Source organism: Vipera berus, assembly GCF_964194415.1.
Source record: "Vipera berus genome assembly, chromosome: 1".
NCBI classification, from domain to species: domain Eukaryota; kingdom Metazoa; phylum Chordata; class Lepidosauria; order Squamata; family Viperidae; genus Vipera; species Vipera berus.
In genome coordinates, this window is record NC_138202.1 from 304,996,365 (window position 1) to 305,020,873 (window position 24,509).

A 24,509-nucleotide genomic window follows, 5' to 3' on the forward strand; every position below is an offset into this window, starting at 1 on the left:
AGATGCCGGTATGTACAGCCACTTGGTCTTGTTGGGATTAAGACAATATAAGCGTTAGCCAATAGCCATTTTTATATCTACAGAGCAAATTTTGGTTTAACCTGATATTTTTAATTATATTGTACCAGGGTTTATATGTTCTAAAAGACATGTTCTTAACTTATCAGGTGATATCTTACTTGCATAAATTCACTTCGTACAATATTTATCAAAAAGCAGAAGCACCACAAAAATAGAGCTAATTGCTTTTATGCTGTTGAAGCAGTCATTTTTTTAAAAAAATAAACTGAATACAAAAAACAATCAAAAAGAAAAGTCAAACTTATAAAAGGAAAAAAAAGCTACACAAATCAAAATACAAGACATATATTTACAAACATACATATATATCAATATATTGATGCCATGACTTATTACAGTCATCCATAGCTGATCTATATTTATTCATCTATTTATGCAATTTATTTGCCACCCATCTCTTTTCCAACTACTCTGGGCAGCTTACAGCATGACCGTAAATTGACATTAATCAATTCGGTGAAATAGATAGAGCCATACAGTATACTATGTTTCCAATGCTGAATAGCGAAGTGCCTTTAACTGCCTGGACTGATCCCTGCAGTTCTCTAGGCAACATTTGCAGAAGTAGCTTGTAGTTTCCTTTTTCCTATGACTGAGAGTGTGTGATTGGCCTAAAGTCACCCAGCTGACTTCATGCTTAAGACCAGAGCTTTTTTTGTCATAGAACGCTCAGAACGGAGTTCCGGCACCTTTTTTGGATGGAACCTTGTAGGGTAGGCAAGGCGGGTTGTATGACATGTGTGAGTTCCGGCACCTTTTTCTTTTACAAAAAAAGCACTGCTTAAGACAGTACTAGAAGTCATAGTCTTTCTAGTTTTTAGCCTGGCCTCTTAACAGATACATCTTCTCAATCATATTTTAATTTAGTAAAACCTTTTATGTTCTACTAAAAATCATAGTACCCTATATGATTTAATCACACTCTTCTAATCACTATTTAAAAATATTTTTATCCTGCTTTTAATATTTTTATAAATAACTCAAAGCAGAGAATATACCTTGAATAGAATAGAGCTAGAGGGGACCTTGGAGGTCTTTCCGTCCAGCCCCCTGCTCAAGCAGGAGAACCTATGCCCTTTCAGATATAGCCTCTTCTTAAAACCTTCAGTGATGGAGCACCCACGACTTCTGAAGGCAAGCTGTTCCACTGGTTCCACCTAATATTCCTCCTCCTATTTTCCCCACAACAATAGCCCTGTGAGTTGAGTTGGGATGAGAGACTGACTGGTCCATGATCACCCAGCTAGCTCTCATGCCTAAGGCAGGACTAGAACTCAGAGTCTTCTGGTTTCTATCCTAGTGCCTTAACTGGTAGATCAATCAATGCACAATCTAAAACATGCAACTAAGAAAACGGGATACCAAACCTGTGGTGCCTAGTATCATGGATGGCACGATCACTGGGCATCCGTTCACTCTCCCGTTGGTTAAAGGCATACAGTCGATATGGATCTTCTCCGCCTTTCCATCTCCGAACACTCAGATATTTTCTTTCTTCAAATTGATCCCAAAGATCATCCCAATCAATGTCGGAATCCTGTTCATGCATAAACATAGATTTCATAAGAAAAATAAAAAGTTGTAACTGAATGGTCATGCTTTTCTTGTTTTTAATTTAAGTTAGCTTCATTGGACAGTTTTGAGCAAAGACAGGGTGACACTTTTTTTAAAAAAAACCTATATATTATATAATATAAATAGAACAGTTAAGAACCATGTTCTTGTTCATACAGAACATCATCATTTCAAAAATAAGGTTATGCATTTGAAAATACCTATTTTTTTCTTCAAATTAAAGAAAGTACACAGAGATTCATCTTGCACTGTGAGAACCAGTTACTGTTTAGTATTCTGGCATATGCTTGTGGCTGCAAAGCAGAATGCATTATACTGATGTTTGAGGTCAACATAACTCAGATTTAATCAGCTGAACATTGAATGCAGGTAAATCTGTTGAATCAATTCAGGGGACATTTTGTACACAGCCACAAGCAGGGTTGGGAAAGAAATCTGTTTTTGTCACATTTTATATGATACAGCCTAATTTCTACTTCCTAACCTAACTGCAGACCAGAATGTAATTGCTTTTCAGTTTTGGCATCTCCAGATTTTGTGAAGATTAGGAAACATGTCACTCTAAACTATATGCATTTTTGTATGTATTCTCATAATATCTTTTTTTCTTTTCCTGCATTACATTCAGACTATACAACATATATACAGAAGAAATGTAATGTGTATAAAGTAAAAATGTAATGTGTATAAAATAATTCACAAACCAGAAATATTCAGTGGGGTGGGGGGCAAACTGTGAAAACAGCATAGTGCTATCATGGTACAAGTTCTTTTCCTATCAAACATGTATCATAATATTGTACACATGTATGAAAGGAGAAAAGTTTGGATCACAAAGATGTAATTCTGCATTTAATGAAAGTGATGAATCCATGGATATTTCTGTCATAAACTGATAGCAAAAGGGACTGATAATACTTTCATTTGATATCTGAAATCTGTAGAAACCAATCTAAAACATTTCAAATAGTATCTTTTTTTTAATAGAAGGCTTCTCAGCAAACACAGTGCTACATATAAAAAACAGATGCAATTAGCAACAGATGCTTTCAATCCAAAAAGTCAAAGCCATGATCTATTTATACAAGCCCAGAAACCACAGTAAAAAAAAAACCCAGAATGTTTGCATACTATAAAGCATAAGAGACAAATCAGTTCCAGGTGATAAAAGTTCACTTTCATGTGGCTACCAGCCAACTTGCAAAGAGAAGAACATTTTTCATTTATTAATTAATTAATTTATAAAATTTACTCACCACCCATCTTACGACAGGGTAACTCTGGGTGGCTTACAGTTACATATAGGCTAAAACATAAACAATTAAAAACAAACATTAAAACCAAAGACTGACACAGCCATGTCTTTAGGCCAGTGATGGCGAACCTTTTAGAGACCGAATGCCCAAACTGCAACCCAAAACCCACTTATGTATCATCGGGGGCCGTGTGAGTGTGGCCCATTGGCTGGGCGTGGCCCATTGGGTGGGCATGGCCAATTGGGTGGGTTGGCCAATTGGGTGGGCGTAGCCCATTGGGTGGGCATGGCTGTAGTGGTAACGGTAGACTGAGTGGGACTAAAATGTTCAATCTATCAATTCCAACTTTGCGAGATCTTTTTTTCCCCCCAGAAGTTGAAATTAATTGATTGAACCTTTTTCTTTTCACATGGTAGAGGCCTAAAGCAAAAAGGGTTTATAAAACCCAGCTGAAGGCCTAGGACTGAGGCAATGGCGAGCATTCCCACAGAGAGGGCTCTGCATACCACCTGTGGCACGCGTGTCATAGGTTTGCCACCATGGCTTTAGGCCCTTATGAAAAGATAGGAGGTTGGGGCCAACCTCATATCGGGGGCAAGATGTTCCAGAGGGAAGGAGCAACAGCAGAGAAGTCTTGGACCCCACCAGCCAGAATAATAGGGCTGACAGGACCCACAGCATGCCTCCTCTGCCAGCATGAGTCATAGAGACCAATCCCAGTGGGGTGAGATGGTCCCTCAAGTAACCTGGACCCATGCCATGAAAGGCTTTAAAGGTGATCCCCAATACCTTGAATTGCACCCGGAAGCAGACTGGCAGCCAATGCAGCTCGTGGAGCAGTGGTATTACAGAGGCCATTCTTGGGGGGCCCAAAATTGCCCACGCCACCAGGCTTTGCACCAGCTGTAGTTTCTGAATGCTCTTCAAGGGTAGCCCCATGAAGAGCTCATTACAGTAGTCCAGTTGTGAGATGATTAGGGACTGAATGACTGAGTCCACTGCTTGTACAAAATCAGAGAATAAATATTAATGGTACTTTATTTCAGACCTCTATGAAGAAGTAGAAAGTATTACTTTGATTTCTCAGTATCTATTTCTCAAATAAATTTTTCACTGTCCTTAAACTTTGGATCTAATCCAGCCTACACATCCTCTCTAGAAGCTTGCTCCTTCTAGTAGCTAAATTTGATTTTTCTCTTTTCTTGTTGATTGTTGAATTTACTTGATTTTCACCTGATTACTACTACCAAGATTGAGAATTTAGATGGAAAGTACACAAGAAAATATTCCAATAAATCATGCTAAAGAATAGTCTTTTACAGTAGCTGCATTCCTGCTTTTTCCTAAGTGACCAAGCCATAGGCCCTACGTTCACACTCCCAGCTGTTGTTTTTAGTATACCATGTCATATTTATCCACTGAACAAACTGGCCTTTTCCTTAGAATCAAGTGAATACAATGCTTTTGTCTCTGTTTTAATGAAGCACATACCATATGCCCCCAAATATCATTATGGAAACACAACATCTTTAATTTCAGTTTGTTTCTACTATGGGCAGAATTATTATAGAATTATTTTGACATCTCAAAAAGTCACCTTACTAATAGTTAATCTTTCATTTATTATTACCGCCATATGAAAGAACCTTTTGCCTGATACTGATATCAAACAATTTTATTTCATAACTGATTTTATTCACAGTACAGTTTATGTAACAAAAGAAAGGGAATGAGAAAGTGATGGCACCAATAAATACAGTAAATGGTCCATGTACCAGTGATTCATCTGCATTCATGGGCTGGTTTAAATACTGTAAAATACTGTAATTTAGTAATAATAGCTAGCTCCCACTACAGTTTAATTTAAAAAAAAAACACTTCCTTTACAAATACCACAAATGCAGAATTAGATATTGAAACATATGTGTGATTACCCTTATCTCCATGCTTGCAGATTGTATTTAATTATTTTTCAGTTGGATTTTTATTACATTCTACCAAATCCATGCTGATTATCAATCTGTGATCCACTTAACAGCCTCTTCTTTAAAAACCTCACTGAAATAATTAGAACTCATAGAAACCATCCATTGAGCCACCAAGGGTTGAAGTGACTGAGTCCCTACACAATAACTCCCAGAAAACCAATAATATTAAAGGAACACAGAAGCAGGTATGATCTTAAGAACTTCAGGATCAATCCCCACTTAATCATGAAGTTCTCCCTAGGTTACCTTCTGCTGTTATTTCCCAAATAACTGACCCCACAGAATTGCTGTAAAAATAAGAGTTTCCAAGAAAAACCACATATGCAGTTTTTTCAAGGGAGGACAATATATATACATATGCAATAAATGAATATTCCTGCTCTTTACTTCCTTAATCCCCTAATCATTAGTTTTATTTTTTAAGATGCTTGGCATATAATAGACAATAAATCTAATATTTTGATAGTAAATCAATTGAAAATGACTGGAGAATAAATATGATAAATGATCTGGAAAATCAATTCTTAATTTGTATCACAGTCTACGATGATTATTCGGCAGGTTGTTTCATCTGGAAAGAATATACTTAATTCATAATATTTTCAAATGATTTCTACAAGATAAAATCAGTGAGATGTAATCTGGGAGACACATGATTGGAGTCAAACCTTGCTCTATGTCACATATTATCATAGAATCATATGGCTGGAAGGGACCTTTGAAGTCTTCTAGTCTGACCCCCTACTCAAGGCAGGAGTAGTTACACCATCCTGTACAAATGGTTGCCCATTTATTTCCAAGTTAGATCTCCCTCTGATGAGCTTTCACCCATTGCTTCTTGTCATGCCCTCAGGTGCTAGGGATAATAGATTGATTCCTTCTTCCCTGTGACAGCCCCTCAAGTACTAGAAGATTGCTATCAGGTCTCCCTTAAGCCTTCTCTTTGTTAGACTAAACTTACCTAGTTACTTTAGCCATTCATCCTAATATTTAGCCTCTACACCAGGGGTGTCAAACTCAATTTCATTGAGGGCCGCATCAGCATTGCGGTTGCCCTTAGAGGGCCGGGTGGGTATGGCCAGGGTGGGCGTGGCCTACTGGGTGGGTGTGGCTAGAGTGCGTATGGCCTACTGGGTGGGCATGGCCAGCTCTACATCATTTGCATCAAGGGTGCCTATGGGGGCCTGGGCAGGAGTGGGACAGATCTGAGGGTCTCTGGCAGAAGGAGGGTCTCTGGGCCAGGGCCAAGGCAGTGGGGGCCATTCCCTCACTATTTCCAGGATGGCTTCACGGGCCACATGAAACCACTTCATGGGCCGAATCCGGCCCCCGGGCCTTGTGTTTGACATGTCTGCTCTACACCCTTTATTATCTTTGTTGCTCTTCTCTGAACTCTTACTAGAGCCTCATCATCTTTTTTTATTGTGGTGAATAGAACTGGATGCAGAACTGGATGATCTTAATTCCATCCCTTTGTTGATGCAGCCTAGGACTAAGTTAGCCTTTTTGGCAGCTGCTGACACTGCTTACTTATACTTAAGTGGTAGGCCACCAGGATATCTGTATCCTTTTCACTATCAGTATTGTTGAGCCAGGTACTGCCTTTTCTTTACCTGTGCATTTGGTTTTGATAGGCCTGTGAACTGCATCTGGTTGGATAGGGCTCAATTTCTCAAGTCTGTCATGATCCTTCTGAATCTTGAATCTATCTTCTAAAGCAGGGGTGTCAAACTGCCAGCCCACGGGCCAGATGCGTCACACCAAAATCGCGGCTACCCCATTGCCAGCAATGGGGAAAAAGTCACAACACATCACAACACATCACGTGATGTCGTGAGTTTGACACCCGTGTTCTAAAGTGTAATCAATTCCCCTCCCCGCCCCATCTTGGTGTCATCCGCAAATTTGATGAGCAATCCTTCAATCCCCTCATCTAGGTCATTTATGAAGGTTCAGTTACCTGTACCTGCATGGTGAATTCTAGTATGACATGGTCACTCTCATCCGAAGTTCCCATGACTTTCACTCCCTCAACCATGTCATCCCTATTAGTTAGAATTAAGTCCAGTATAGTTGACCCTCTAGTTCCTTCCTCTATCTTTTGGAGGATAAAATTATCAGCTAGCTTATCAGGAACCTGTTCAGTCTCCTATTCACTGCAGACTTTGTTCCCCAGTTGATTCAGAGTAGTTAAAGTTTCCCATTACTACAGCGATGTGTTTCTTTCACACTTCATGTAACTAATTTGCAAAAGGTTCATCTATTTCTAGTGTTTGGTTGGATGGTCTATAGGTAAAGGTAAAGGTTCCCCCGCACATGCGTGCTAGTCGTTTCCAACTCTAGGAGCTGGTGCTCATCTCCGTTTCAAAGCCGAAGAGCCAGCGTTTGTCCGAGGACGTCTCCGTGGTCATGTGGCTGGCATGACTAGATGCCAAAGGCACACGGAGCGCTGTTACCTTCTCACCGTAGTGGTCCCTATTTTTCTACTTGCATTTTTTACGTGCTTTCGAACTGCTAGGTTGGCAGAAGCTGTGACGAGTAACAGGCGCTCACTGTTACGCAGCACTCGGGATTCGACCCGCCAAACTGCCGATCTTCTGATCGACAAGCCTAGTGTCCTAACCCACTGAGCCACCGCGTCTATAGTACACATCTATAGCAATATCATTGCTTTTGCCGCTAATATTCACCCAAATTCTTTCAAGAATGTTCATCCTTGCTATCCTCTATTTTGGTACAGCTATAGTAATTCTTTACATATAGTACAACTCTTCTTCCTCTTATGCTGAGTCCGTTTCTTTTAAACAAATTATATCCTTCTAATAGTATATTCCAACCATGAGTTCCATCCCAGCAAGTTTCAGTAATAGCAACAATATAATATTTGCCCTCATGTACTAGGGCTTCAATTTGTTCTTCATACTTTGAGCATTAGTGTACAGGCACCCCATGAACTCCATGGTCAAGTAGGGACTTGAAACAGAGACTCCCCAATCCATGTCTGGTATTTTAACTTCTGTGTTACCCTGGCTCTGTGTATGTACGCATTACTGTTTTCAAAGAGAAGCAGAGCCACAGTTGCACTGATAGCCTCAAGTCAGCTTTACTTTCTCCTGTATGAGTAACAATGAATGGCTACCAATTGTTCCTCCTAAAAGGAAAAGCAAATTACTGCATTTGGGTCCTAGACTGAGAAAGGAACAAAATACTCTTATTTTATAAGGAAAGCCAGCCTATTCCACATATATTCACATATATTCATTACATCCTAGTAATTCACATCTCGCTAATAAAACTAAAAAAAATTACTCATCAGGTCTAGAACAGCAATATTTCTTGTTTATATATAGCTACCGCAATAGTAGGCATGCCTGGGAGTTTTCATCTAGGATGTGGCTTGATTACTTCATATTTGTCCAGCTTTTATATCTTAACTTTATTACCAGCAATTTTGCAAAAGGCAGAAAAGCTATAACTTGTTTTCATATCCCAAGGCAAGTTTGTAATAGAAGGGATTTTTTTTTTTATTTTTTACTCACAGATTGAGCACATTTGACAGGGAGAATAAATATGAACTGTCACTATGTCATATTTTTCAGGTCTTCATTCTTATATCTTCTTAATTACCTCTACTATAGTTGCAGACAAAAATAATCTTCAAACTAGAAATCAGGAGTTGATATTAACTTGGACCAGTGGTTCTAAATTGACCCACTGTCTGGATTCATCCCATCCCGCTAATAATATTATTAAAGTCGTTCACTTTTTAGGCCACTCCACTCTATTGGGATATTTATTGCAGGAGAGGCCCAAGCTGGGGTCAAGGGAGGGGGGGTTCCAACGCTTCATAAATCACGAGTCCCTGCCATGCCTGCAAGAGATCTAAGTCCAGCCCACCTTGAATGTCTCTCTTATTTCCCACTGATTTCTCTTAATGTCCAATGGGTCAGATCTTTGTAGAGAATTTAAGCTTGCAATAAATCTTTTTACTCATTTGAACTGCCTGAATCACCTGATTTCCCCAGCCCTTGACATTAATCTGACCAATTAAGGGAAATGAGTGGGAGATAAGAGAGGCACTCCAGTTGTGCTGGACTCTCTTGTGGGTATGCAGGGACTGTGACTTATGACGTGTTTGACCTCCCTCCCTCGGGCTCAGCCTGGGGATCTCCTACACTTATAAGCAGAAGGATTACATGCAACTTATCTGCTAGCCTTTGATAATATTCTGTAATTGACAGAGTTAATTCTTGTTTTAACACACAATTTAAAAACACAATTTATCAGTGAAATAGAAAAAAAACAAGAGGAGCTGCATCAAGTGAACCCTGAAAATGTTTAAGGTTCACAGAATTTATGACACCTGTAGACAGACCTCAGACTAATATTTTTTTCAAGCAACTGTCAGAACAAAACTAAAACATTTATTTTAAAGTGGGCACGATCCTGCCAAAGGTAAACACATTATACTTAATTTATTTTAATAACAAAGTTAAATGTGGCTTAATTCCCATTAATCAATTCAGTTTCCAAATGCTTAACTTGGAATAAATTGTAACTAATGTTTTACCATATATTTCAATTGTCTTGTTAATGTTGCTATTTTCAGTGTACTACTTTGGAAAGTATGTTGTTGTTGTTGTTGTTGTTGTTGTTGTTGTTGTTGTTGTTATTATTATTAATTCGGTTTATATACCGCCCTACTCCCAAAGGACTCAGGGCGGTTTACAAGGCAAAATTTAAAAACAATACAATATAAAATTAAAATTAAATTAAATTAAGTCTAGCCCCAAAAAATTAAAATCACAATTTAAAAACATTAAAACCCCTCAGTCCAGACCAGATAGCTCAAAGAGCCAGGTTTTTAGGTCCCGGAGAAATGTTGGCCAGCAATTGCTACGAAGATTGAATATAAACTTTAGAAGGAAAAATAAATCAAAACATATCTATTTAGAAGAGCAAATACTTCTAGCTGGTATGCCAAAGGTAAGATCAAAATTCATACAAAGATTTAAACTAGCACACCAATCATATACAGGCTTGATGAATTACTCAACCTTTTTGAAGGACAAAATATAAGAAAAATATAAGTAAGAAAAAACACAAATCATTTATTTAATGTATTTACTAAGTTTATATCTTGCCTTTATCCAGTTCACAGACACACCACATTTCCCTTTTCCAGTTTTTTCTTACAACCACAACTCTATGTGGTAAATTCTTCCAAACTACTCTTGAACTTGGGTTTTTATGTTCCTAGTCCAATGCCTTAACTACTAAACCACATATGATATTCCTAAATGTACATTTCAACTTACTGCCTCTCTCAAGTAATTTACAGGTTAATCTCCAAAGAATAATTTGATGGAATAGAAGAACTAACTCAGTGTAGGAGTTTGTATTCAATGACTTTCGGATAACCCAGCAAATTGTCATAATTGTCATTCAAACCAGCAGACAGCTTAACTGTTCCCTGACTAGTGATATCGGGAAAGGTACAATTATATATTGAAGTGAGTAATCCTTTCTCTCCAGGATAGCAGATCAGTTATGGATTACTGGATAAGATCTTCATTATAACATTTCCACCATGTATTATGTCTTCTTTCTCTCACATTGAATTCTGCCTGGGGACTTATTTAACTGCTGTGCAGAAATCCAACTGTAATTTAAGATAATCTATCTCATGTTAAATCCCATATTAGCATACACCAGAGAAGGATCAAGCCAATATTCTATTTCCCATTTTATTGTCTTCTACACAGTTCTTCTCTCAATGTATTAATTTTCTCTCATGTGTTTTCCATACTTTTTTCATAGAAATTAGACCATTTTTTCTATGCTGCAGTTTAATAAGCAGTATAAATTATGCAAAGCAGTGAATTAATAAGGAATTTTGGGAATCAGGAACAACCTCAATAAGGGAAAAGGGAAATCTTTACCATTCCAAAGGAAATCAGTTTCACCAGCTGTCAGAATTAAAATAAAAATACATTTTGCAATAACTCATTTATCTACAATCAAATTAAACAATCAGTCAAAGAGATTTTGCCACTCAAAATTAATCATTTTGGACAGTAATATTACATTTCTGTTCAAAACATAAAACTATGTTTTATATTAAAGAATATGATGTGTTCATACAGCCAAGTACAATAGCTCTCATTGTCTTCAAATGGGAGAATTCACAATATCAATAGACCACAACAATAGACTACAATAGATTTTAAGCAAAGATCTTAATATAACTATGAGAGTTCTAGTTTATCTCACACTCAAGCCTATATAAAGAAAAAACAATTTCTACTTTCCCAGGACTGAGTGTTATTCTTCCCTAAATGGTTCATCCATTTCTTCTTCTAGGTTATCTTTTTTATTAACTTAAAAGGTTATGCCTTTTAAAAGTTATATCTCATAAAAGTTTAAGGATGTTCATGTGCTTGTACAGGTGTACACGTAAGGAATCATATCTCACTAGTAACTCAGAAATGAAATATAAGCAGTTTAACATTTTACAAGCTGGATACTGGACAATTGTGGAGATTCCACAATATTGCAAAAAACATTTTTAGCCAGAACAATAAAACTGAAGATATCTAAAGAAATGTATGTATTAATCACATTTATATCTTCCCAAAATATAAATTGACTCTCAAAGGTGCACAAAATGGAACAAACAATACATGGTAATAAAAATCAGAAAAAGTTTACAATCATAAAGAGATGGATTGAGAAATGCACTTGTAGACTTGCAAGAATCTGTTACTATAACCTTAAAATAAAGAAGAAATAGCTCATCTGGCCATGCTCCCAGTCTGGTCTATCTCACAAGGCTGACAACTACCTTGCTAGTCTGAAAATACATTTCTCCCCTTACCCCCTTTCAGGAACTAGGGAGGGTCCCTTGCCCTACTTACATTCCTACTGCAGGTTGAGTTGCCTTATATGACCATTTCCTTGACTGTATCTTTTCTTCCTGTCTCCCAAAGTCATTCCCATATACCATTACAGGTCTTGACATACAGGTCAGTGACTGGAATGATCAGTGTTATCTAAAACCTGATTCATAAGGATCTAGATAATCTGCTTCCTTTAAGACACTTTGTAGTTGTAGCTGAACAGCATCTCAACAATTTTTGTCAAAAAGGAAAGGTTGGAGACTGGGTAGTAGTTGCCAACACATGTATATCCAAAGTGGGCTTCCCCATGAGGAACTAACCATCATTCACAACCTCCCAAATTCAGGGAGGAACCTACACCCAGCCATACAAAAAAAAACCCAGGAGGATATCCTAGAGTACACTTTATATATTTCTTCAAAGGTAGCAGGTGCAAAACAGATCTAGATGACAAAGCAAGATCACCACCCAATGCCCTGCCCAGTCACTACCCAACACCCTGCACAAGTGGAGAGAAAATCTGAGCAACTTTACTGGCAAAATGGTGAGCAACTTGGTCACAGCAGCCAGATGCAAACTCAAAAGGATAGCTCAAAAGCAAAACAGCCACCTGGAAAAGATAATAATAATAATAATAATAATAATAATAATAATAATAATAATAATAATAATAATAATAATAATAATAATAATAATAATAATAATACACCAAACTGTAGAAGAAGAAAAATGAAGTTTGAATTACTATGTGAATCAAAGTACATAAAAACTGCTGCAGGCTGTGAAAACAGAGAGCATTATAAAAATAACAGAAACAAAGGCAGAATATAAGGAAAAAACGGTTGGATGACAAATTAAATAGATAGAAAACCAAAGCTTTGCTTGGATAGCATTTGAAAAACATTGAAGGAAAATGTGATAACTTGACATGGGCATGGCTTAATATGGGAACCATCAAGAAAGAAACGGAAGGGCAAGATACGCGTGAAAGAGGTGGTCTTAAAATGCCTAATTTCAAATTATATTATGAGGCTGCTGCTTTGTCAGCGATAAGCGACTGGTTTAATTTAACACAAGCGAGATTATTAAATCTTGAGGGTCATGATTTGTTATTTGGATGGCATGCATATTTATTGTATGATAAGAAGGTGGATAATGTTTTTAAGATACATATTTTAAGGTATGCTCCGTTGCGAGTTTGGAAAAAGTATAGACATAAGTTAAATTATAAGATACCTATTTGGGCAATACCTAAACACGTAATAGAAAATATAAATGTTGGATTTAAACATGATGTGACTACATATAAGGAAATTTTAAGTTTTGAGAGGAATGTATGGCAATTAAAGTCATATAACATTTTAAAAGAAGAGAAGATTGTACAAACCTGGTTTCAGTATGGGCAATTACAGGCTAGAAGGAAAGAGGACCAGAAAACTTGTTTTTCAATGATTGATGAAAATTTGGTAAAGCAAATTAGAGATCAAGGTCAAGCACATATAAAAAGGATATATATTGCATTGATAGAAATTGATTCAGAGACGGAACTTGTTAAAGATTGTATGATAAAGTGGGCTCAGAATTTTCAAGAAGTTATTACAATGGATACTTGGGAAAAGATCTGGGTTAGAAATGTAAAATTTACACAGGCCCAAAATTTAAGAGAGAATTTTTATAAAATGTTTTATAGGTGGCACTTAGATCCTAAAAAAATAGCAAGTATGTATCCGAACTGCCAGCCCAAATGTTGGAGGTGTGGTTGTGAGGATGCAACGTATTTTCATATATGGTGGACTTGTAAAAAGGTTAAAGCTTTTTGGATTAAAATTTGGTGGAACATGAAAAAATATTTAAGAAAAGGATAAAGTTTTCTCCGCAATTGTTTTTACTGGGTATTATCACAGATACCACCGTTGTGGACACTAAGTTGATGTTGAATTTAATTACGGCAGCGAGGCTTTTAGTAGTGCAATATTGGAAGAAGGAAGAACTGCCGACTATAGAAGAATGGACTTTAAAAGTTTCCAACTTGGCGGAAATGGCAAAGATCTCAGCGTATTTGAAAGACCAATCGCAACAGAGATACATTGTGGAGTGGAGAAGATAGATTGATTACATCCAGAATAAATATGGGACTAAAAAGTTTCACTTAGCATTTGAATAAGTAGCGGATGTATATGATGTATAACTAGCTTGTAGTTATTTTACTAAGAGTTAAAGTGCGATAGAATTTAATATTTTATTGTTGTTTGCATATTTTAGATTATGTTTGTTTGTATTTTTATACCCTGTATTTTGCTCTGGGAAGTCGGGGAGGGGGGAGGGTAGGGTAGGGTTGGGGGGGTTGGGGAGAGGGGAGGGGGGGTTGTATTTAAAAATGTATTGTAAAACTTTTCAATAAAAAAAAGAAAGAAAGAAACGGAAGTCTTAATACTGGCTGCTCAAGAACAAGCACTATAAACTAATGCCATGAAAGCGAAGATACAAAAATCCACTGACAATCCAAATTGCCGACTTTGCAATGACAAAGTAGAAACTGTTTCATATCTAATATGTGAGTGCAGCAAAATCGCGCAAACTGATTACAAAGTTAGACATGGCCGAGTTGCTAAATTAATCCACTGGGCATTGAGTAAAAAAATACTATTTGCCTATGTCTGAAAAGTCATGGGAACATAGGGTGGAAAAAGTTGTTGAGAATGAGAGGGTGAAGATCTTGTGGGACTTTCAAATACAGAGATCACCATTTGGAACATAACATGCCAGATATTGCAGTTGTAGAGAACCGAAGCATACAGCTGATTGATAACACTGTACCAGAATAGGTCAGAGTCGAAGAAAAAGAAATGGAAAAAATTATGAAATATCGCGACCTGGCCATCAAAACTGCATAATTATGGATGAAATGTGTAACAGTGGCACCCATTGTCATCGGGGCACTGGGAACTATGTCCAAAAACTTTGCAAAACACATCAAGAAACTGCAGCTTCCTGCAATAACTCCAGCAATGCTACAAAAAACTGCGCTACTTGGAACATCTTACATTTTAAGAAGGTACATGGTTGATACCTAGGATGCTGGCAGCAACCCGTGTCAACCATCAGCATCAGTCAATTTGAATTTCAGTTGACTGAGGTTCATGTAATAATAATAATAATAATAATAATAATAATAATAATAATAATAATAATAATAATAATAATAATGTTGGAAGGGTCCTTGGAGGTCATCTAGTCCAGGACTTTTCAACCTGTGGTACATTGGCACCTGGCAGGTGGTACACAACCATCCTAGAAAAGTGGTAGCGGGGAAGGGGAATGAGCTGAACTACTGGCAGCACCGCACAAGCCTGAGCAAGAGATGTCTGGAGCTGCAGGGCTGTCAGGGCTCAGTGAAAGCACCAGGATCAGCACTTCTTCAGGGCTGTCAGGGTTCAGTGGAAGCACCAGGATCAGTGCCAGGCTCCAGCTGGAGCTCGGCACTGATCCTAGCGCTTCTGAGTCCAGAAGAAGCACCGATCAGCTGGAAAGTTGCAGCATCTCCAGGGTCTTGTGATTTACATTCAGATGCTTGGCAACTGATTCACATTTATGATGGTCAGTGTCTCAGGGTCATGTGAAGTGATCAAAACCTGCTGCAACCACCCAGCAGATGGGGGTAATAAAAACCAAACACCCCCACCCCACCCCTGCTGCCAATCCTCAGCAGAAATGCTCACAACAATGAAAACCTTGGACAGGAGGAAGAGTGCCGCCCGGCAGGCAGGCAGGTGTCTTGCTTGGCTGTGGCTTGGGGGACACTTTTTTCAGTGCCATTGTAACTTTGAACAGTCACTAAGCGAACTGTTGTAAGTTTTTTGTTTTGGGGGGGGGTTTGTCATCAAGTTTTTGACACCTTGCTAGGCGACTGGTGGTACTCGGATGTTGCCATATCCTAAAAGTGGTACAATGGGTGAAAATGTTGAAAAACCCTGATCTAGTCCAACTCCCTGCTCAGGCAGGAAAACCTATACCATTTCAGAAAAATGGCTGTTCAGTCTCTTCTTAAAAACTTCCAGTGTTGGAGCATTCACAGCTTCTGGAGACGGATTGTTCTTCTGTCAGGAAATTTCTCCTTAGTTCTAGGTTGCTTCTCTCTTTGGTTAGTTTCTATCCGTTGCTTCTTGTCCTGCCTTCAGGTGCTTTGGAGAATAGCTAGACTCCGTCTTTTTGTGGCAACCCCTGAGATATTGGAACACTGCTATCATATCACCCCTCATCCTTCTCTTTATTAAACTAGACATACCCAATTCCAGCAACCGTTCCTTATGTTTTAGCCTCCAGTCCCTTAATCATCCTTGTTGCTCTTCTCTGTAGTCTTTCTAGAGTCTCAACTTCTTTTTTTACATTGTCGTGACCAAAACTGGATGCAGTATTCCAAGTGTGGCCTTACCAAGGCATTGTAAAGTGGTATTAATGCTTCACGTGATCTTGATACTATCCCTCTGTTAATGCAGCCTCATATTTAAGTGATTGTCCAGTGGACTCTGAGATCCCTCCACAGTTACTACTATTGAGCAAGGTACCATCTATACTATACCTATGTGTTTGGTTTTTCTTGCCTAAATGTAGAACCTTACTTTTTACACAATTGAATTTCATTTTGTTAGATAGCGCCCAATGTTCAAGTCTGTCAATATCCTTCGGTATCTTAAGCCTGTCTTCTGGAGTGTTGGCTATTCCTGCCAGCTAGCTGTAATCTGCAAATTTGATGAGTTTTCCATCTATCCCCTCATCCAAATCATTGATGAAGATGTTGAAGAGCCACTGGATAACCCCCTGCCATACAGTACAAGAGAAGAAGTAAGAACACTATGCTCTTATCACCCCATAGGTTAGGTTTAAACATAAGCTTACATCATAGTTCAGTTAAATTCAGTCTTCATTCTGAAGTAAGGTGCTTCATTCTCCTCCACCTATATTCTCATATCCTTTGAAGCAATTAGGCATTGTTGAATATTCAGTTTAGAGATCCCATCTATTTAAAACTGTCTTAACAACAATAATGTTTTCAAACAAGGAGACAAATGAAAACACAATAGAGCTATCACTCATTGCTAAGCCTTGGAAGACAAAGTTTGGGTTTCAATGTCTTTACTTTAAAAAGTGTTAATCTTACAAGAATTCTGCTTGGGCAGTACCTGTTCATAAATTTACTTATGAATCTTCACTAGTGTACGTGTATCAGGGAACCAGGGCAAGATCATCTCAGGTCATACCAATACGGAGCCTAGCTTTAAAAAGCTCTCTGCAAACACTCATAAACAGAATGTCAGAACTATATCCTTCTTCAAACTAACACGTCTTTCAGATAAACTTATGCCTCACTGCACGCACCTATTCCCAGATGTTGTCAGCAGAGACAACACATGTCAGGTGCACATTACATCTCTCAGATTGGTAGTAAAATCCAATACAGGCAGGGCTTTAAAACAATAAACTACAGAGCTTTGCTACCTCTTGTTATAAATAAGAAATTTATTACTATGGGAGCAACATTTCTCTGCAGCCATTATTATGTGCACACACTTTATTTTTCCTGTAGAAAATCAGTTCAGCTTTATGGGGATGTATTCATGGAGAAAAATTAAGTCAGCTGGTGAAATTAAATGTGTGAATGTAGCAATCACATAAAAGTCAGCTGTAATTTCCTTGATTGTGAGATAGCATTTTGAGAAGAGAAGTATATGCACACCACAAAAGCATTTTATGTGAATTTAATATTGATTGCAAGTTGCCTGGGTACTAATCTATTCATCTGTTCATTTTGCATATGTGTCTATCAATCAGTAGTAATAGCAGAAGCAGCGGTAGTAGTGATGTTGCTAGTTGCACATATAAAATCACAGAACAGTAGAGCTGAAAAGAACCATAAGCATTATCCAATCCAGCCCTTTGTAGTGGACAAGAAAATCATCCATGAGAAGTAACTGTCTACCCTCTCCTTATAAATCTCTGCAAATGATGAACCCACATCCACCATAGATTGACTGTCCCCCCAAATTGAACAGATCTTATTATGGGAAGTTTCCCCCTATATTTAAATTAAACCTAGCTGGCTACATTTTATATCCATTATTTCAGATTCTAGTTTCTGCAGCAATGGGAAAAAATAGGTCCTGACCACATTTATTTATTCATTCATCATATTTATATGGCCACCCATCTCACAAGCAAGTAACTCTGGATAGCATACAACAAAGCTAAAAACAGTACATACAAACAAATATATCTTCCCTGTAGCTTTCTTATTCTCTGAGACAGTTGATATCTGTCAGACAAGTAAGGTGCTCAGGTACCTGGTGCCATTTGCAGAAAATAAATGATAAAACCCTGAATAGAATTTGAACAGATTATTTTTGTAAGAGCTATTCTGACATAACCAACCATAACAGAGAACCATAGCTCCTGAAGTCCCCATTCCAAAGCACTTTTTACATTAAATCAGGAACACTGTTGACTTCTTGTGTTCTCTTATATATCACATAGCCATCTGAGACACAGGAGAAAACTACTTCATGAGTAAACTAGATTCACTTTACTGGATTCACTTTACTGAAGTTGAGGATAGGCTAGTTAGGCACACTGACATAACTGAACATTTTTTCCTATCTCATATGGGTTTCAGATCCCTTTGAGCTATAAAACACACTGATCCCACATACATATAGATGTGATAACCATCCCCCTTTTTTATATGGCTCTGGTTTATAAGGTGGAACCCCCAAAAGCCCACATGGACATGTTTTCAAGGGAAAAAATATATTTCCATCTGCCATCAAATATTTTTTCCTCAAAGTAAATATTTTCCTTGATGAAAAGCATGTAATGAACATGGATACACATTGATTTCACAAGCGAACTTGCTTATCATACATCAAACGTACATCATAAACAGCTCTACATGGAAAAATCCTTGAAGACCACTCAGAAGAATACTTGGAAGCTATAGCTAGTCCAGAATGCAGCAACATGGATACCGATGGGTGTGCCTCAGTATGCCCTTCTCCCCACCCCAGAGAGGACGTCAGCCTCATCACTCCTGAGCTATCGAAAGTCCCTCAAGACATTGTTATGCCAGCAGGCCTGGGAACCCCAGGGAACGAGTGAATTAGTGAAGTGGATCCTTTATTACAGGGGTCCCCAATCTCCGGTCTGTGGACCGGTACTGGACAACAGCATGCAAGCAACTGGTCCGCACAAACAATCAAAGCCCCATCCATGGGATGTAGGCAGCACACAAAACCACACACTCTCCGGTCTGTGAAAAAACCTTTCTCCACAGAACCAGTCCCTGGTGCCCAAAAGGTTGGGGACTTCTGCTTTATTAATATTCCTCCGGCTATTATTTTCTTTTTGTATTTAGTTTTGCTTTAATAGTTTTCAATGCTTTTAAATAATTATTATACAATGGTTTTAGGTAATGTTTTATATTTTTTATTATTTTACTGGATTGTTGTACACTACCTAGAGTCATTTACCACGACATGAGTGGCTATATAAATTTGACTAATAAACCTGGGGAAGCTAAAACTGACAATGATAGATATAGTTCATGTGATGACCAAGGAAATTTGTATTTGATCATTTCTTCAATGAAAAATACAGCAATGCATTCAAAAAAATAACAATTTTCCTCAGCAAAAAGGGAAAAAAACAACTTAAGGATATATCAGACTGTCAGATTTGCTATAACATGAAAAATAATTAACAGTAAGCCCCTTAGGAATCCATTAAACAGGACAAAATAAAGATTTAATGGTATAAGATTTATTTTTTCACAAAGAAGTCAGCACTGCTGAATCAGAAATTAATTTGGTGGACTGAACCCAGTTGCCTTTTCTCTGATCTCCTTTTCCCTCTTCCCTTAATTAAAAGTAAGAATGTTGCTTTACCAAATAAATACACAATGAGTTTTCATTTTTCACTGGAAAAATGAAAACACATTGCCTAATGTTGCCATCTGTGTACTAAGTCACACGCCCAGCCCTTCAAAAGTGACTCCATTTTGACACAAGATTTTTGACATCCTCCCCCAGTGGTGAAGAAGCTCAGATGGCATTTACCAATTCACTAAGTAGCTTCCATAGAAGCACCTGTGGTTTAAACTAGAAACGAATAGGAAAAAGAACAGAAAGTCTCACGCTGTGACAGCTCATTAAAATTGGATTGTTCTCATATCAGTGACTTACATCTGTGTCTGCCTCTTAAATCAAGACTTAGAAAGAAACAGAGGGTGGGGGGGAAGAGCAGGTCATTAGCAGTAAACACTACAATTTTCTGGCAATTGTTAATGCTTTGTTTATATGGGTTACTACGACTATGACATCTTAATGGCACAGTAATTGTGTGATTACAGTGCAACAAAATTGCGATAGCAAGAATGAAGCAGGTCGGAGCAATGCCTGTTGGGGTTCTTTAGTTTTCCCTAAGCCTGCAGACAGATAAATGTAGAATTTCCACTGGGATTTTCCAACCAAGGAATACTTGGGCTCATGAATGTCTACTTTTACACCGCAACATTGTCATCAAGTTCCTTAGTTAGTCATATATGCCACAGACAGAAGTCAAACCTTTCTCTCATGTTACCCCCTGATGGTTTAGGGTTTGTTCATATTATGCCTGAAAACCTGGAAGCAGGACAGTATCTAGAACTGTCCATTCTTATATTAAAGTATTAGTCTAGAAATCAAGATAGGACAGGGCCTGAAATATCTCCTCTTAATTTCAGAGAAATTCATATACCTTTCAAAACTGAATTTGTCTGAATATTATAATGCAGTTCCATTAAAGTAAATGTAAAAATGTGTATGTTAGGAACTAGGAAACACAAAATGCACATATTAAATTAAGCACTATCATTTTTAAAATGTATTTGTTCAGGAAATTGCTTACAAAAATGCATACATTTACCATAATTGCAAGGTTTACATGTCACTACCCACACTAATGTTGTCAGCGCTGCATGAGTCCTTAAAAATTCTTCAAAAAAAAGTATGGTCATCAATTCTAAAAACATTGCTCACCCCAGTGTAAAGGGAAGAGTAATACTTTCTCTGGCTTCATTGGTGCATTTCTCAGGCTAGTCAGCTATCATTCACAGATCTTAATATCTTAGTGCTAGAAGCATAAATTATATCTTTGAGTGTGCATTATCCATTTCATAAGCCATTAGGAGTTGTAGAAAGAAAAGATGAAAATGTTGGTAATTTAGCTATTAAACATTCTTAAGTACAGATGTCTGAAACAAGGTCAGGATTTATGTATATGTGATTTTATAGAAAGTATGTATGTGTGTGTGTATATGTATATGTGGTGTATGTATTTAATTTTATTAAATATGATGCATACATACATGTGCTGCATCTATACACTGACATGTTACTTATATAATTGGTTATAGAACTGTAGTCATAGACACAACACCTCTTCTTGCTTTCATGGATTTGGTTCACAAATGTGATCACACGTCTGGCATCAGTGTGAATGTCTTGCAAATTATGCTGCCATTCATCAGGAAAAGAATTTTAAAGAATTTCTACCTGTCAGAAGAGCCCTATAAAGCAAAGTCCACATCAGCCTTTAGAGAAACTAATTTATCTTGTAAAACATAATGTAGCAAACTATATAAGCCCCATTCTAAAAATTACTTCAAACTCTCCTACATTGATTTCCCTCTTGCTGTTTAATTGATTCCACATTTCTTCAATTATTTCAGAGTATATTCTCATGCACTTGAGAATGCCCAGACTTACACATATACATACACAGAAGCACCATCTTTTGTCTATCAGTACACTGGAAAGATATCTACTTGAGCAAATTTAATCCTTCCTTTTAAGAAGAAAAGAAAAAAAATGGATTAATGGGTTTCATATGCTGAACATATGTCAAACTGAGTTGGAACTGAGAATACGTTTTTCACATTCAACTCATCCTCCATAATTTTTTTATCTGAAATCTGGCAGCTTTCAGGATGCAGATGAGCAGCTTCAAAAAATGAATAGCAAACTCAAATTCTTTTCTGATGAAATATTCATAGGTGGAAAGAAGCCATTTCAAACTTTTAAAAAAATGATGAATTCAAAATTCAAAAGATGAATTTTCTGGAAAACTAGGTGACTGCACATTAAAATGTACACCACCCTCTTATGGAGCTGCCTAAAGAATACACACACACACACACACACACACACACACACACACACACATATATATGTAAAATTTTTGGATTGCTAACAAAGAATTAAAGGGAGACTGATATAGCCATTTCAAACTTATTTGTTCTCATCAGTCAGCCACACCCTTCTGAGATTCGAACCTGGGCTGATTGCACATTAAGCAATTGTTCTAACCCTTAGGCCACTATATATATATATATATATGCTATCAATTCCTCGTGATTTTGAGAATGATTGATAGCAGTTACCGTAGTTTCCGGCGTACTACTTTTTAACCCATGAAAGTCTTCTCAAAAGTCAGGGGTCGTCTTATACGCCGGGTGCTGAAAATTTAGGGACAGGGCTGGCTGGAAAACCTGGAGCGGATCTCCCATTTAGTCTGCGCAGGGAAAGTGGGACCAATTGGAGTAGAAGCTGCAGTCTGTGATTTTTTACAGGCTGGGGTCTGGGCGTCTTTCCTTCTAAAGTTGAAGACCAGCTGTAGTATATCCCAACTTGAAAGGCAGGTGGGGAAGGCAGCAGTCAGAGCAGCGGCTTAGCTCTAAGGACACATTTGACTCAGGAACTGGGCGGGCTGGCTGGGAAACCTGGAGTGGATCTCCCATTTGGTCTTTTTTTTAAAAAAATCCCATTTATATCCTGCCCTTCTCCGAAGACTCAGGGTGGCTTACAATTTAAAGCACAAATCAATGTGCTTAGCAATAGCCTTCATTCTGTGTATATGCCTGTTTATTAGGGCTTTCACACACCCCCAGCAGCATTATTACAAAGTCAGCTTATTGCCCCCAACAGTCTGGGTCCTCATTTTATCTACCTTGGAAGGATGGAAAGCTGAGTGAACCTTGAGCCTGGTGGGATGCGAACCTGCACTAATTGAAGGCAGCTTGTGTTACTTAAGGCTCTGCGCAGGGAAAGCTTTAGAGTGAATTAGGAAAAGTGAAAAAGTGAATTAGGAAAATAGGGAATGGTTGCTGGAATCAGGGGCTGCCACAAAGAAGAGGGAGTCAAGCTATTCTCCAAAGCACCTGCATCCAGTTTTGGTCACCACGATGTAAAAAAGATGTCGAGACTCTAGAAAGAGTACAGAGAAGAGCAACAAAGATGATTGGGGGACTGGAGGCTAAAACATATAGGGAACGGTTGCTGGAATTGGGTATGTGTAGTTTAATGAAGAGAAGGGTGAGGGGTGACATGATAGCAGTGTTCCAATATCTCAGGGGCTGCCACAAAGAAGAGGGAGCCAAGCTATTCTCCAAAGCACCTGAAAGCAGGACAAGAAGCAACGGATGGAAACTAGTCAAGGAGAGAAGCAACCTAGAACTAAGGAGACACTTCCTGACAGTTAGAACAATTAACCTGTGGAACAACTTGCCTCCAGAAGTCGTGAATGCTCCAACACTGGAAGTTTTTAAGAAGAGACTGGACAGCCATTTGTCTGAAATGGTATAGGGTTTCCTGCCTTAGCAGGGGGTTGGACTAGATGACCTCCAAGGTCCCCTCCAACTACTACTTCTTCTTCTTCTTCTTCTTCTTCTTCTTCTTCTTCTTCTTCTTCTTCTTCTTCTTCTTCTTCTTCTTCTTCCTCTTCTTCTTCTTCTTCTTCTTCTTCTTCTTCTTCTTCTTCTTCCTCTTCTTCCTCTTCTTCTTCTTCTTCTTCTTCTTCTTATTATTATTATTATTATTATTATTATTATTATTATTATTATTTAATCCACTTGCACTGTTTTATGTTTACATGTTTGATGACAAACAGCCTTATCTTTATAAGTGACAATTTTCCTACTAAGCACCTGCATGTCATAAGCATTTGAATTAAAATTACCATATTAAAATCAAATCTGATGTTTTTTAATTTTTATTTGGTGTGCGTTGGAAGAAGGGTAGTCTTATACGGCGAGTATAGCCCAAACCCTATAATTTAACAGGAAATGTAGGGGGTCGTCTTATACGTCCAGTCGTCTTATACGCCGGAAAATACGGTATGCAGTAGTTGCCATCCTATAGGAAAACAATACTGGGCCTGTTAATGATGAAGAATATGACTTGGTAATTTGATAGTTATAGAAAAACTAAATCACAAATCTGTATCTCACTTATTTTGGCCATGTCATGCAGGGGTATTCATTGGAGAAAGCAATTATGTCTGGGAGAGTTAGCGGTAAAAGGAAACCATGGCACCAAAGAACACAGTGGTATCATCAAAGCTGACACCAACCAGAGCACAGAAAAATTCAAAGAAGTAATCCAAGATTGGAAGATGTGGAGAGAGCAGACCCATAGAATCGCCAAGAGCTGGACACAGCTGAATGAATATCATCATCATCATCATCATCATCATCATCACTAAGTTTGCCAATCTAATACATATACAGACAATCTTATCTTTTCATTCTGACATCTCAGTTAGAATATGAGGACAGTAAATTTGGGGTAGTTTCCCAATTCACCATGCTGGAATCAATACATACTTCTATATTTTGTAAATTTAAT

At 37.9% G+C, this 24,509-nt stretch overlaps 1 protein-coding gene across 1 annotated transcript in view; it reads right to left on the reverse strand.

The window, feature by feature from the left end:
- GALNT14 (polypeptide N-acetylgalactosaminyltransferase 14) overlaps positions 1-24,509 on the reverse strand; it is a gene marked incomplete at its 3' end in the record, with an annotated part of 335,253 nt that overhangs the window by 178,866 nt on the left and 131,878 nt on the right. The window contains exon 2 of the mRNA XM_081341474.1: positions 1,449-1,618. Coding sequence (XP_081197600.1) covers positions 1,449-1,618 — 170 coding nt within the window. The remainder of the gene's footprint in view (positions 1-1,448; positions 1,619-24,509) is intronic.